General features: G+C 49.1%; 2 protein-coding genes across 10 annotated transcripts in view; one reads left to right on the top strand and one right to left on the bottom strand.

The window, feature by feature from the left end:
- Nucleotides 1–10766, top strand: part of SERPINF1 (serpin family F member 1) — a 351983-nt gene extending 341217 nt beyond the window's left edge. For 2 of the 3 annotated variants that reach the window (XM_075994269.1, XM_012740793.2), the window contains exons 3-9: nucleotides 2162–2253; nucleotides 4255–4453; nucleotides 5472–5627; nucleotides 6033–6236; nucleotides 7490–7632; nucleotides 9752–9962; nucleotides 10383–10766. In XM_075994269.1, coding sequence (XP_075850384.1) covers nucleotides 2170–2253; nucleotides 4255–4453; nucleotides 5472–5627; nucleotides 6033–6236; nucleotides 7490–7632; nucleotides 9752–9962; nucleotides 10383–10642 — 1257 coding nt within the window. In that variant the 5' untranslated portion in view covers nucleotides 2162–2169 and the 3' untranslated portion in view covers nucleotides 10643–10766. The remainder of the gene's footprint in view (nucleotides 1–2161; nucleotides 2254–4254; nucleotides 4454–5471; nucleotides 5628–6032; nucleotides 6237–7489; nucleotides 7633–9751; nucleotides 9963–10382) is intronic. The other variant, XM_075994270.1, reaches the window with a different exon arrangement.
- Nucleotides 10457–15429, bottom strand: part of SMYD4 (SET and MYND domain containing 4) — a 41474-nt gene continuing 36501 nt past the window's right edge. For all 7 annotated transcript variants that reach the window (XM_075994265.1, XM_012740763.3, XM_012740771.3 and 4 more), the window contains 3 exons: nucleotides 15111–15227; nucleotides 14787–14910; nucleotides 10457–13666 (listed from right to left, as the gene is read on the bottom strand). In XM_075994265.1, the coding sequence (XP_075850380.1) occupies nucleotides 13513–13666; nucleotides 14787–14910; nucleotides 15111–15227 (395 nt within the window). In that variant the 3' untranslated portion in view covers nucleotides 10457–13512. The remainder of the gene's footprint in view (nucleotides 13667–14786; nucleotides 14911–15110; nucleotides 15228–15429) is intronic.

Genomic DNA, 15429 nt, shown 5'->3' with positions numbered 1-15429 from the left:
TGGGGCTTGGCTTAGGCTCTGTGGGGACTGAGGTCCCCCACCTTCTCATGCATTTGAATCAGGAACTTACTATCCTCAAACACTGTGCCAGGATGACCCCCGTCTGTCTGCTCTCCCGACTCCCTGCCGGGCCAGAGGGACTCAAGCCAGCTGCTTTCCCTCCAGCCTCCCTCCCATGCGGCGCGGCGCGGCTCAGCGTGTTCAGTCTCCAGCAGGCCAGTCTGCAGAGGCGCGGGCGCGGCCGGCCCCGCCAGCCCTGGGTGGGGCCGCTGCGTGGACAGTGGCTGGAGGCCTGGACAGTGTCGACGTCTCTCTCTCATACTGCAGAAAGCTGTTCCTGCGGTCTCACGGGAAGCTTTCCCCGCGAGAGGCAGGGCAGCCACGCAGAAGGGCTGCTGGTGAGGGTCTGTCCGGCCCGCCCGCAGCGATGCGAGCTGCAGACCAGGGTTTAGGAAGAAGGCGGGGTTGCTCCCGCCTTAAGCTGAGCAAACTCAGGGGCAATCCTTTGTAGCCTTTCACGCTCTACAATATTGTCCAGCGGATTAGCAGCTTAATTTTAAGGACTTTTGCCAACAGTCACACACTGCGATCCCACATTTTCTAATCCAATTTGTTCTGGGAAGGCAGGAAAGTATGTGTGCCGTGTGTGGGTGGGCGTGTGTGTGTACATAGAAGCATAATGAAGGATAATGGTGTGTGCGTGTGTGTATTGCAGGGGAGGTGAGGGGCAGGGCAGACAAAGTAGTTCAGATTGTAAGTTCTAGACTGGGTGATGTGGATAGAGGGACAACAAGGACCAGCCGAAGGGCCTGGCTGCTGAGGGCTTGTCCCCCTTTCTAACCAGAAGATCTCTTGGAAGATCTTATCTGTGAAACCCCCCAGCTGCCTTCATCCCCTGCCCCCTGCCCACCCCTGACTCTCCCCCAGATCTTGACTTCAGGGTGAGCTCAGAGATGAGGCGAATGTGGGAGGGGGGGCCCTCGGCCCAGAGTTCAGGGTTCTCCCTTGTGGTCCAGATGCCAGACTAGAGCCTGGTCAGAGGAGGCCACAGCTGTGGAGGTGAAGGGCCTGGGGTGGGCTTACTGAGAAGTGGTGCTGTTTAACCTGAAGAAGGAAAGAAAGTCCCAGGGATTTAAGAGCTATTTTTGAGCCAGTAGGGGGAAGAGGCCACGCATCCGCAGGGCAGAGGTGGGGCTGTGGGATTCCAGTTGAAGGGAGACATATTTCGGTCCCGGGATCATTTTTTTGAGCTTCCGTATCTCTGGCACTATTAAGTGCTGTTAAGGCATTATCTAATTATCTAATTGAGTCCTCACAACAATAGGTAAGTACTATTTTATTTCCACATTACAAGAGAAAAACTTGTAATTTAGAGAGCCATTAACATACAGTTGAGGCAGGGACAGTGGCACGTGACCATAGTCCCAGCTACTCCAGAAGCTGAGGTTCAACTCACCTGAGCCCAGGAGTTCGAGTCCAACCTGGGCAACATAGTGAGACCCCCTCCTGCCAAAAAAAAAAAAAAAGACAGAATTGAGATTTAAACCCAGGCTTTCTGCCCCTAGCCCCTACACTCCTGACCATGAGAGGAAACATTCCTGAAATGGAACTATCTGGGAAGAGAATGAGCTTCCTTGTGAGGCCACAGGTTTGGGGCCAGAGGAATTTAAGAAGAGAGTTTGAGAATTTTGGGGGCAGAGCAGGGGCTTCACTCTCAGCATCCTGTGAGTCTAATGGGAGAGACCCGGGTCCTCTCCTCACTGTCTTAGAGACATCAACCCACATCCTATCGAGTGGGCAGGCCGGCTGCCTCCAGGGGAAAGCCTCTGCGGACGGACGTCCGTGCCGGACCGCACCCCACACAGAGGGGCCCGGCTGGGGCTTCGCAGCTCTGGAGCTCTAGGTCTGAATGTGGGTCCCCAACGCAGACAACGGGAAGAAGGCACAAGCTTGTGGTGTGACTGTGGGCCACGTGGCAGGTGGGGGAGGGGTGGGAGGACACTGCCAGGAGGGGGCATCAAGTTGGGTGCCGGCTGCCCACTTCCAGGCTGGGTGCTCTGGAGGAAAGGCTCCCAGCCCCGCCCGTCGCCTGCTCCCTGCCCAGAGTGGCCCCGAGGGGCAGGGTGGCCGGTGAGGCCTGTGCTTCGTGCTTTTCTTGTAGGCCCCAGGATGCAGGCCCTCGTGCTACTCCTCTGGACGGGAGCCCTCCTCGGGCACAGCAGCTGCCAGAACACCGCCGGCAGCCCGGAGGAGGTCAGTAGGGGTGGGCATGGGGTGGGCATCACTGTTCCCAGCCCCCCTTAGAGGGCAGCATGAGGGAACCAGGGAGCTGAGCATCCGGGTTCCAGGCCAGACTCTGGCCCTTATCTCTCCAGGGTCTTGGTTTCTCTAGCAGCAAACACAGAGCGAAAACATCTTGCCTCGCCTCTCAGTAGACAGGGGTGGGGACAAAAAAAGATCCCAAATTCTCCTGGACAATCTGATGGGTTAAAAAAAAAAAAAGATAACAGAAACAAAACAAACCCAAAGCACTTAAGTCCAGGGCTGTCCCTTCAGTAAAGACCATTTCTCATTACCTTGTCCTGCCGCACGGCCCGCTGGGTGGGTGGTGTTCTCAGACGTTTGCTCAGCTACTGGCCAAGGGCACTGCAGGGGAAGAGATGGCGGCAGACAGACCTCTCTGCTGCCCAGTGAGAGCACAGCGGGGTTGCAAAGGCGGCTGCAGGCGCGGGAAGGGAAGCCCGTGCTGATGACACGACGACGGGGGCAGGTGCCGGTCACATGAGGGACAAGGGCAGCTGAATGTATTGGCCGGAGCCCTGGGCTTTGTTGTGAGGTCCGAGTTTGAATGCTGGCTCTGCCTTTCACTAGCTTTGTGACCTTGGACAAGTCACTCTTACCGCAGTCTCTTTTCCCTTACCTATTAAATGGGACAAAAATACCCATCCTTACAGGGTCATGCGGCCATTCATTTCTTCCTCATTTATTGGACACTTGCTCTGTAGGTGCTGGGGATGGGTGGAGATACAAAAGGCTAAGTTCTTGCCTTCAAGGTACTGAATCTGAATCTTTTGAGATATTATATATCTCAATGAAATGAAGGCCGGGTGCGGTGGCTCACGCCTGTAATCCTAACACTCTGGGAGGCCGAGACGGTAGGATCGCTCAAGGTCAGGAGTTTGAGATCACCCTGAGCAAGAGTGAGACCCCGTCTCTACTAAAAATAGAAAGAAATTAATTGGCCAACTGAAAATATATAGAAAAAATTAGCCAGGCATGGTGGCACATGCCTGTAGTCCCAGCTACTTGGGAGGCTGAGGCAGTAGGATTGTTTGAGCCCAGGAGTTTGAGGTTGCTGTGAGCTAGACTGACGCCATGGCACTCCAGCCAGGGCGAGACTCTGTCTCAAAAAAAAAAGAAAAACAAAAAAACAAAACAAAAAAGCCAAGTATGAAATGAAGTAATTTATATGAAAAGAACTATCAAAGAGCCTGGATATGGTAGGTGGTTAATAAGTAAGTAGTAGCTGCTTCTGAAAGAAGCTCAGAAAAGCAAATGTTTCCTTCAGGTTAGAGTAGTCAGGGGAATCTGTGATGTATCCAGTCTGGGCAATAGCGAGACCCTCTCTCTACAGAGCAATAAGAAAAATTAGCCGGGCGTGGTGGGCACGCCTGCAGTCCCAGTTACTTGGGAGGCTTAGGTGGGAGGATAGCTTGAACCTGGGAGTTGGAGGCTGCAGTGAGCTAGGATGACACCCCTGCACTCTAGCCCAGGTGACAGAGCAAGACCCTGTTTCAAAAAAAGAAAAAAACCCCAAAAAGCTGTGACAGAGGAGGAGACATCTGACCAGCACCACGAAAGACAGGAAGGTTTGACAGGGGCGTCTAGACAGAGGCCTGGGCGTAGTAGGCAAGGTTGAGCAGACAGTACCCTGGTTTAGCCTGAGGACAGGATTTCTTGGAGGTTCCTCACCAATATTTTTAAAAATGTGTCATAGGCTTACGGCTCACAGGTCACAAGTGTTTAAACCTGGCCTGCTAATCTCTCCTCTGGGCTGCCTCTTCCCCGCAGAGAGCTCATGCATAATCGGAGTACAGACTCATTCTAACATTAGGCTGAACATACCAGAATTAGAAAGGACAGCCCCAAGGGAACGGAACGACAATCCCACGCAAAGCCATAAGGAGTGGAGTTATTCACTGCTCATCTACACCGGGCCTTGTACTCAAATCCAGGACCTCCTGTCTCCCCCAGGGCTCCCCAGACCCCGATGGCACAGGGGCACCAGTGGAGGAGGAGGACCCCTTCTTTAAGGTCCCTGTGAACAAGCTGGCAGCCGCCGTCTCCAACTTCGGCTATGACCTGTACCGTGTGCGGTCCAGCATGAGCCCCACAACCAACGTGCTCCTGTCTCCGCTCAGCGTGGCCACGGCTCTCTCTGCCCTCTCGCTGGGTGAGTGCTCAGATGCACAAAGCCCCAGACACACCTGAGGGGCCCCGTCCAGCCCCTGCACGTATGTGGCTCTCTAAGCCCTAGAGACACTGCAGCTCAGGGAGGCTGGTCCCAGGGGGTCCCAGTGCATGAACCTGGGGGCTCGAGGGCTGCACACCCATGCTTCCCTCACTCCTGGGAAGGGTGCTGAGCACCACGCATGACATGGTGACTTCAACACTCATTTATTCATTTCTTAAATGAGCTCCTGTGTGCCTGCCATTTGCCTGGGTTTGGGGGGCATAACTGCCCAGGGACAGGCATGGGCTCGCCCTCACTGGGGTCACAGCAGGGTGCACAGGGGACCCTAATAAACAAGTCACTGCAAAACAGTCTTAAGTGCTGTGATAGGAGAAGCTCAGGGACTTGTGTCCCTTACTCCTGCCCTTATCTCTTTCTAGCCTGATGCCTTGAACCTCCTTTAGGGAAATCTCCAAGGATGCAGTCACCATTTCTCCCACTGCCTTCGAATTCCTTGCCCAGGCACAATATCTCTAAAACCGGCCTGCTCAGGCCCTCAGCAGACAAAAAGAATAAGAGGATAGGGCCAGGTGTGGTGGCTCACACCTGTAATCCTAGCACTCTGGGAGGCTGAGGCGGGTGGATTGCTCGAGGTCAGGAGTTCGAAGCCAGCTTGAGCAAGAGCGAGACCCCGTCTCTACTATAAATAGAAAGAAATTAATTGGCCAACTAATATATATAGAAAAAAATTAGCCGGGCATGGTGGCACATGCCTGTGGTCCCAGTTACTTGGAAGGCTGAGACAGAAGGATTGCTTGAGCCCAGGAGTTTGAGGTTGCTGTGAGCTAGGCTGATGCAACAGCACTCACTCTAGCCTGGGAAACAAAGTGAGACTCTGTCTAAAAAAAAAAAAAAAAAAAAAAAAAGAACAAGAGGATAGTATCCCTGTCCTGGGAGAGCACCCGATTTGGGCCCTTGTGGGCAGTGACCGAGGTTCACATCCTTGTCTCCCTGGCAGGAGCTGAACAGCAAACGGAATCCGTCATTCACCGGGCTCTCTACTATGACTTGATCAACAACCCAGACATCCACGGCACCTACAAGGAACTCCTTGCAACTGTCACTGCCCCCCAGAAGAACCTCAAGAGTGCTTCCAGGATTGTTCTGGAGAAGAGTGAGTGGCCTTTCTAGCCTGCGCTGCCCAGGGAGCACAAAGGCTCCACGCTGGGGGTTTCCTTTTGAACAACAGTTTACTTGCAGCCAGGCCAGGCCTGGCCCTGGGGTGCAGGAAGAGCCTGTGAGTGCAGAGGACAAGAAAGAGGAAGTGAGTTGTAGGAGAGAGAGGGAGGGGTGGCGAGGGCAGCAATGTGAAGAGAAACAGCAATGAGCCACTTCTGTCTCGTTGCCTGTCTAGTTCCTGGGGAAGCCGGCAAGAGTCCCAGCAAGTCACGGGCAGACAGTGGGCAGGAAGTCGGGGCCCACTGAATGGCAAACCTGAAGCTAAGCCCCGCATGCTCTCCGAGAGAGGATGCGGGTTTAATTCTCGTGCACAAACTCCTCCTCCTCTGCCTCTTCTCAGAGCTGCGCATAAAATCCAGCTTTGTGGCACCGCTGGAGAAGTCGTATGGGACCAGGCCCAGAATCCTGAATGGCAACCCCCGTGTGGACCTGCAGGAGATTAATGCCTGGGTGCAGGCCCAGACGAAGGGGAAGGTCGCCAGGTCCACGAAGGAGATGCCCAGAGAAATCAGCATCCTCCTCCTCGGTGTGGCCTACTTTAAGGGTGAGGGCTTCTCCACTTGTTTTTGACCAGGGGTGGGTGGCAGGCGTCAGAGGGGGCAGCGACAGGGGAGAAGCCCAAGACCTGGCCCAGCATGAGCGCAGGGGCAGAGCCAGAGGCGGGCCTAAGAACCGGCCTTGCCTGCAGCATGTCTTCGTCACGTCCGCACGTCATCACGTCCTCACGTCATCACGTCCTCACGTCATCACGTCCGCGGCAGAGCACGAGCATCTACGGAGCGTGAGCGGCTCGTGCAGGAAGAACAGCGGAGAGGGAGCGAGCGCGAACACTGCGCCTGCGTGGGGCTGGGCGCTGTGTCCCGTTTCTGGCGTCTGAGCCAGACAAGGTTTAAATCCCAGCTCTGCACGAATTGTATAACCTTTCCGGGCCTGTTTTCTCATCTTTAAAGTGAGGCTAGTACACCTACATCATAGACACCGCGCACATGTCGTCTCTCATTTTCACAACCAGCCTAGAACTGTGAGGAGGACGCGGCCGGTGCTGCACGGCACCCTCCTCCCGGCCTGCGGTGATGTGCCCGCGACCGCTCCACGGGCCCAGAGCGAGGCCAGCCCCACTTAGATAAGGCCTTGCGGCGGGGAGGGGGTTGGGTGACCTCCCCCTTAAAACGCTCTGTAACCGTGTGTCAGGCAGCACTAAGAGCGGACTCCTAAACGCTAGGAGAAAAACCCGATGGCTTCCTGCTCCCAGCGCCGACCTCCAGCGAGTGGGAGAACAGTTGCAGATCGGCATGCTAAAGGCCGCGCTAAACTGAAGGAGCCTGGCCATCGGCTCGCTTTTGTGTGTTGGCGACTCGCTGCACCTCTTTGGGCTCAGCCCTTTTTCAGCTGTGAGAAGGGTGATCGGAGGATCTCAGAGGTCCCTTCCTGCTCTGACGTCCTTTAATTGTCTCACAGAAACCCTACGGTAGAAGCGTACAACCGTTTACTTTTCTCGTAGGCCATCCCAGAGCTTGTAAGTTCCAGAGAGTCAAATGGACAAAACCAAGTGCTTTCCATTTGAGTTTGCTTGTGGAAAGTATTCAGGGTCCTGGAACCATTGTGGTCCAATGTTTGGACCACATTGTGGTCTATTGTGGTCACATGTGCTGAGATAAAGCGATTCCCTGACATGTCAGAGCCCTTGGTGACTAAGATTCCTATGGTCAGGCGATTTTCAGTGACATGCTTTGGAGACACAGCATGGTCTACTGCCTCTCTGATCTCCTGGGGCTCATGACACTCGTTTCATTCCAGGGCCGTGGCTAACAAAGTTTGACTCCAGAAAGACTTCCCTCAAGGATTTCTACTTGGATGAAGATAGGACTGTGAGGGTCCCCATGATGTCAGACCCTCAGGCTATTTTACGCTATGGCCTGGATTCTGACCTCAACTGCAAGGTCTGTAGCGGTGGGGTGGGGGGTGGGGGGTGGGGCGGGTGGAGGGAGAGGACACAGGCAGGCAGAATGGTGTAGTGGAAATAGAATGAACTTTGAGGTCCAAAAGCTGTCTAAATTTGTCTGCTGTGTGACTTTGACCAAACGAATAACATCTCTGAGCTTTTCGTCTTTTTAAAATGGGGTGGGGAAGGCTGGATGTGGTGGCTCACACCTGTAATCCTAGCACTTTGGGAGGGAGAGGTGGGAGGATTGCTTGAGACTGGGAGTTAGAGACCAGCCTGGGCAACCTAGCAAGACTCTGTCTCTACAAAACATTTTAAAAACAGTCATGCATGGTGGTGGATGTCTCACACCTGTAGTCCCAGTGACTTGTGAGGCTGAAGTGGGAGGATCACTTGAGCCCAGGAGTTTGAGGCTACAGTGAGCTGTGACTGGCCCACTGCACTCTAGCCTGGGTGACAGAGCAAGACCCTGTCTCTTTAACAAAAAAGTGGAGTGGGTGATAGTCATTAAAACTTATCCTCAAGAAAAATAAAAAAAAAAAACAAAAAAAACCCAAAAAAATAGAAAAAAAAAACAAAAAAAAAACTTATCCTCGGCCGGGCATGGTGGCTCATGCCTGTAATCCTAGCTATCTGGGAGGCCGAGGCGGGCGGATTGCTCGAGGTCAGGAGTTCGAAACCAGCCTGAGCAAGAGCGAGACACTGTCTCTACTATAAATAGAAAGAAATTAATTGGCCAACTAATATATATAGAAAAAATCAGCCGGGCATGGTGGCGCATGCCTGTAGTCCCAGCTACTCGGGAGGCTGAGGCAGAAGGATTGCTTGAGCCCAGGAGTTTGAGGTTGCTGTGAGCTAGTCTGATGCCATGGCACTCACTCTAGCCTAGGCAACAAAGCGAGACTGTCTCAAAAAAAAACAAACCAAAAAACCAAAAAAACAACAAAAAAAAACTTATCCTCTTAGAGTTTGTTATAAGGATTAATAGGGTAATGTGAAATGGGCACTCAAATGTTGTTTTTCTCTTCTCTTTTTTGGAGACCTTTTCTTTCTAGACTTCAAAGCCAAACTTTGAAGAGCTGTCACAAACTCCAAATTGTGGGCATTCTAAGGCTTTCATATATACTCGATTTCTTTTAATTCTAAGTCGGTAGTTCTTAACCTTTTATGGGCCATGGATCTCTTTGGGACTCTGATGAAAGTGCCTGGAACAGTTAAGAGAAATGCCATGTGTGCACATGTACACATTTCTGTCCATCATCTCAGGGGGCTTTTGAGACCCCTCACACCATTCGTTCCATGGACCTTAGGTTAAGACCCTGTGTTCAAATGACCCATTTTTTATTGCTGCTTCTGCATTGCTGTGCCCGATGCTGCCGTTTCTAGTCCAGTGCTCTCTACAAATCAGACGATCAGTAAATGTTGGCAGATGGACTTTGGGAGCAAACAAAGACCTGAAGTTAATTAATTAAGGGGGTGAAGATTGAGTTTTATTATATCTATATCCATAGTATAGACAGTACCTGGTATAGCAGATGTGATTAATACAAATATGACATCTAAATGAATTATACCCACAATTTTTCCCTTTTGGGTCTGATACTCTCTTAATTTTTTTTCTTTTTAAATTTCAGAATATTATGGGGATACAAATGTTTAGGCTACATATGTTGTCTTTGCACCACCAAAGTCAGAGCTTCAAGCGTGTCCATCCCCCAGACAGTGCGCACAGCACCCATTAGGTGTGGTGTGAATATTTCCATCCCCCCTCCCCCCACCTGCCGGACACCCCATGAATGTTACTTCCGTATATGAAAGACCTGAAATTTAAATCTAGCTCCCCAGAGCCACAGGAAAACATTCAGCAGATAACTTCAGTTGGTAATGGGCTGAGGTCAGAAAAGACAACAGTCAATGTTTTGAAAGAACATCAGGAAATGACTTGTGGCTACAATGCAGTAACCTGGAGGGACAATTGTTGGATAGATTAGGGGCTGGCAGAAGGATGACACTAGGGCCCCACCATAGAAGAAGGGAAGGCAGTTCTTGGTGTATTCTATATCCCAAGGCTCTTGGGCTCCGAAGGACTAATCCATGTGTTTCCTCCCACCTTTCAGATTGGCCAGCTACCCTTGAGCGGAAGCATGAGTATCATCTTCTTCCTGCCTGTGAAAGTGACCCAGAACTTGACCCTGATAGAAGAGAGCCTCACCTCTGAGTTTGTTCAGGACATAGACCGAGAACTGAAGACTGTCCAAGCAGTCCTGACCATCCCCAAGCTGAAGCTGAGTTATGAAGGCGAAGTTACCAAGTCCTTGCAGGAGATGAGTATGTTTGCAAGACCCCTTTGCTCTTGGTGGGTGGGGTTGGGTTTTGAGCCTTCTACTTTGCTAAGCAGATCTTAAGGGCTTCATGGCCTTGTAAGGAGGCCATAGGTGATTCCTTAAGTCTAAGAGTGCTGGAGGGGAAGACTAAACTGCCTTCCTTAATAGACTTGTTCCTCAGTCCCATGAGCATACGTCCTGTAACAGGGGCTTAGAACAACTCTGTTTCACCTGAGTTCTAATGGTAACCTCACTTGCTGTGTGATCTAGGGTAAGTCACTTAACCCTCGACCAGCTCAGAGCTCTGCATATCTCACACAGGGTCAAAAGTGGTGCTCCACTCCCAGCTCGCTTTCGGTTGTATTCTCCCTTGGGGTATTGGGTAAGGCAGGATTATAATGGATGTCTCTCTCAATTTCTGCAGAGCTGCAATCCTTGTTTGATTCACCAGACTTTAGCAAGATCACAGGCAAACCTCTCAAGCTTACTCAAGTGGAACACCGGGCTGGCTTCGAGTGGAATGAGGATGGGGCAGGAACTACCCCTAGTCCAGGGCTCCAGCCTTCCCACCCTACCTTCCCCCTGGACTATCACCTTAACCAACCCTTCATCTTTGTACTGAGGGACACGGACACAGGAGCCCTTCTCTTCATAGGCAAAATTCTGGACCCCAGGGGCACTTAATCCTCCAGTTTAATGTTTCAATACCCTAGAAGAAAACCCCAGAAGGATGGCATGTTATACATTACATGAAAGCTGCCTCTATAATGTTTCATCAGTGTATACAATAAAAGAGCTTTATCCCTAACTTTTGTTACTTTCTATTCCTATTTTGAGCTATGCTAAGTTTACAGGAAGATAAATTGCCCTTTAGGAATTTGCTGGTTGTACACTTACAGCCTGGTTCTATCTAACTGCAGAAAGTCACCATTTATAAGAACTTTTAGTTATCTGTGTTGTACAGATAACGTTAGTTATCTGTGTTGTACAATGCAGGGGCTGCTTCTCTGCTCTGGGGGTGTTTATGTACTAGGATCACTAATCCTCCCACGAGGGCATTTCCTACATACTCTTAAATAAACCAAACTTCAGGTTTTTGTTTCTTTTTTTGAGATGGGGTCTCGTTCTGTTGCCTAGGCTGGAGTGCAGTGGCGTAATCATACCTCACTGCAGCTTTGAACTCCTGGGCTCAAAGTGATCCTCCTGCCTCAGTGATTTCCTGAGTAGCTGGGAGTATAGGTGTGAGCCATTGGGGCTTGTCCAGACTTTAGGTTTTAAGTGCAAGCACAGGTATTCCCCAAACTAATGTCACATGTGACAATATAGGACAACACATGGACAGATAAGGGAGGTAATTTGTAACTTCAGGAACTAATTTTATAAATCATTTAAAGAAAACTCTCAAATACACATAAAATGAGACCTGGTATGTAGGTATGTAAAGATTCTATATATATTCTTTGTAAGGAAGTATGCCCATTTTACAAAGTATAATAGAACCTTTTTTAGGAACATGAAACATGCCACATGTTTGGAATAAAATAACTATAGAATTGTTTGCAGGACTAAATTTTATATATGTATATTTTTTTTATTTCTGAATATTACGGGGGTACAAATGTTTAGGTTACACATATTGCCTTTGTTCTGTCCAAGTCAGAGTTACAAGCATTCCCATGCCCCAGACAGTGCACATTGCACCCATTAGCTGTGAATATGGCCATCCCCTCCTCCCCCCTCCTACCCGCCCAGCATCCGATGAACATTATTTCCATATGTGCACATAAGTATTGATCAATTAGTACCAATTTGATGGTGAGTGCATGTGGTGCTTGTTTTTCCATTCTTGTGATACTAAGAAGAATGGGCTCCAGCTCCACCCAGGATAATATAAGAGGTGTTAGTCCACCATTGCTTTTTGTGGCTGAGTAGTACTCCGTGGTATACATATACCACATTTTATTAATCCACTCATGTATTGATGGGCACTTAGGTTGTTTCCACATCTTTGCAATTGTGAATTGTGCTGCCATAAACATTTGGGTACAGATGTCTGTATTACACAATGTCTTTTTTCCTTTGGGTAGATGCCTAATAGTGGGACTGCTGGATCAAATGGTATTTCTACTTTTAGTTCTTTGAGGTATTTCCATATTACTTTCCATAGAGGCTGTTCTAGTTTGCAGTCCCAACCACTAACTTTTTTTTCTTGAAAAAGTTAAGTCTATTGAAAAATCTCACTGGCCACTCCTTTGCCACCATGAGTTATTAGAAAAGAGGAGAAATGAAATTTTGCCTGCCCTTCATTCGACAAATGTTTGCGTGCCAACTTTATTCCAATCAGCTTCCTAAAAAGCTACTGCCAGGGATTTTTGGGGCTATTGATTTCCTGATTATAATGCCACGGTTACCCACAGGCCCTTCTTGGGCACGGTTAGGGTGGGCAAGCTCTCCAAGCAGTGTGGACCTGGCGTTCTTTCCCACTAACACACCTGAACCACATGGTCACCAGTGGTGAAACAGCAACCCAAGTTCAAACCTAGGGAATCCTGCACCCTTCTGACCAGGATGGGGTCTGGATCACTGCTACACATCCCAGTGGAGGGGAGCAATCATCCCCACCTTCTTTCTCTTGAGTTTGAAACCACAAGCAGCAATATCCACACCCTCAGAATTTTCTTAATTCCCCTCTTCCTGGTACTCAGTCTGTAATTCATTTTTCAGCCTGGAGAGATCTGGTAGAAAAAAGCAGTTTCTTTTCAGGGTTGCTAACAAATAGAATAACTCAGAAAGGAGGCACCTGTGTTATAAAGTCATTACTACAAATTTGATTTTATTAGTAGTGTTTGATCAGTGAGTCTGCCAAGAGTATAGAATGAAAGCCAGAGAATAAGGACTGGAAAACTGGTAGAAAACAAATTTAGAGTTGTCATCCTAGGAAGAAACTGCTCAACAATAAAATGGCTCCATATTTATTTCCCTATTCACAATTCATACTCCACCAGTTTTAACAAAGGATATGTGGAAGCTGGATACCTAAAGTGGAATTGTGTGTCTCCAGAGGTAAGCTGCCTTACTGATTTCTTGCTTTATAATTATTTTTCAATTACAATACAACTACTAAGAGTTTAAGTTCCCACTGGAGTGGTACACAACATTTCATTACTGCTAGAAACCATAGGAATGTTCCAGGGAAACCGACTCTCATCATTTAGTGAGGTGGAATCTCGCCAAAATCCCAGGCTAACATCCAGATGCCTGTAGAACAGCTAAATCCTTTTAAAGGACTTGCACTCTCCAGATACTAGTTTTAAGTCTTTTCTGGGAACTGGGAGTTTTTATAGGAGGACAGTTAACTACTGCAGGAAACATTCATCAAAGTAGGTGAGTGTCTCTCTCCAACTGCAATGCTTTTGGAGTCCTCCCCGCCCCTCGTACACTAGGCTTGGGACTGTCGGGAAAGTCCTGTGTTTCCTGACGGCAGCTCAGCAGTGACAGAATCTCTTTAACTTGTCTTCTGTGGGCTCCTCTCCTGGTGAAGTCCCCTTGGGATCCTACATGGAAGGTCCCACAGGGATGGGTGGCAAGTCTAATAAGCAGGATTTCATCTTTTGGAGCTCCTGGATATCATCATGCCAAGGGCCATAGTGCACCAAGAGAACCTTTTCTGCCTTTTCTATTGTGTTCAGAGCTTCGGATATTGCAAACCTGAACCAGACAGAAGAGGACAGGAGTCGTCAGTTCACTCATTCAGTTCAGCAAACACTGATTGATACATGGGGAAGAACAATTATACAAGATCATTTCGGTCCTCAAGGACCTTATAATCTAGTTCACAAACACACTGCTAGGCAGAGTTAGAGAAAAAAGTTATAAAAAAGTATAGATTCCAGGATCCTGAGAAAAACAGGCAGATCTCAAAGCTTTCAACCGATATTTAAGGTTTACACTGCAATCTTCATCTTAGGGTAACCAAATTCACCCCTGACCTAATGAGGCAGCCCTTTTCTCTCTCTCTCTGGCCAAATGGGCTGTCTCTAAGTCTTGAGTATCAGGTCTACCCACCATTCACAATCTTGGATTTAAGCTTCAAACACTTTCTCATACCAATGTACACCAGTAGCAGTTTTACCAAGGCTAGAGGTATTCTATCCAGAAATACTGAATTAGGACTTCTCAAATGACCTCAGTAGCAAAAGTGGATAAGGCATCAGCTCATCAACCTGCTGTCCTTTCCTTTTAACCCTTAAAGGCAAGGTTTCTCAACCTTGACACAATTAACATTTTGGGCTAGGGGGGCTGTCCTGTGCATTGTAGGATGTTTAGTTGCACCTCTGGCCTCTACCCACTAGATGCCAGTAGCACTTCCCCTTCTACATCATGACAATCAAAAATATTTCCAGACAGTGTCAAATGTTATCTGGAGCCAAAATCCCTCTGGGTTGAAACAAATGCTTTAAAAGGAACAGGATGCAGACTAGGGAGGAGGCAGAGACCCTGGAGTTGGGGTGGTGGGAATGAGAGAGCCAAGGAGGTATGATTAGCCAGAGAGGAATGAGAAGGATATTCTGCTGGTGGGTGGGTGGGGCTGCCTGGCGAGTTCTCCCTGGAAACTCTCTTCAGATCTAAGAGCTTTTCCCACTCTCAGGAGGAAATTCTCAAGCTTTAACTGTCAGCAAAACAGAAGGCAAAGATCTCTCCTGAAGAGGAAATAAAAAAGTTTCAACATACTTAAAAGCACTAGAGAAAAAAGTAACACCCAGAAGCACCTGGTCAAAGAAAGAACAGTATATGCCCTGGCAAAGTGACAGGAAACAGAAAGACTTACCCACTGAAAAAGATCTGGGCCAGTTTGAAGAGCTCATGGCCCATTTCAACACTGCATGGCCCGTGGCGAACCTCAACCACCTGGAGACTCCTCTGTAGATGGGTAGCTGACTTCTGCCAGTCCCCTGTGAGAAAAGAAAAATTGTATTCAAGAAAAGAACTGCAATCACCTAAAAACGAACATTTTCAGGGTAAGCAAAGCTGAATGGCAAACAGAGCAGCCTCAGTTTAGACAGACAGATAACTAATCAGACAAGGCTGGGATTGTGACAAAACACAGGGCAGTCTTGTTCCTGACAGCAGAAAATGAAAACACGTGCCATACCTAGGGCAGCATAGGCCTGGGCCAGGTCATCCTCAATTTCTCCTACCATGGTGTGTTCTGCCGACAGGAAGCTCTCAGCATCATGCCGGCACCCCAGCAACCGCCGAATGGCTGGCTCTGTCAAGTCAAAGGAAAGATGCCTCATTGCAGACACAACCCCAGTCCTAGAAATGAGAACCCAGGTCTCAAATTCTATCTCGGTGGGGCTGAATATAGAGACTCCCCTTTCTCTCTGGCTTGTCACCAATTCACAGTGTCTGTTCCAATAAAGCTATTGTTCTCTTACGTTTTCTCTTTCAATAGAGAACGGTGCTAGGTG

The sequence above is a fragment of the Microcebus murinus genome, chromosome 18 (assembly GCF_040939455.1).
Source record: "Microcebus murinus isolate Inina chromosome 18, M.murinus_Inina_mat1.0, whole genome shotgun sequence".
In the NCBI taxonomy this organism is placed as follows: Eukaryota; Metazoa; Chordata; class Mammalia; order Primates; family Cheirogaleidae; genus Microcebus; species Microcebus murinus.
This window is presented reverse-complemented; position numbering and strand designations above follow the sequence as displayed.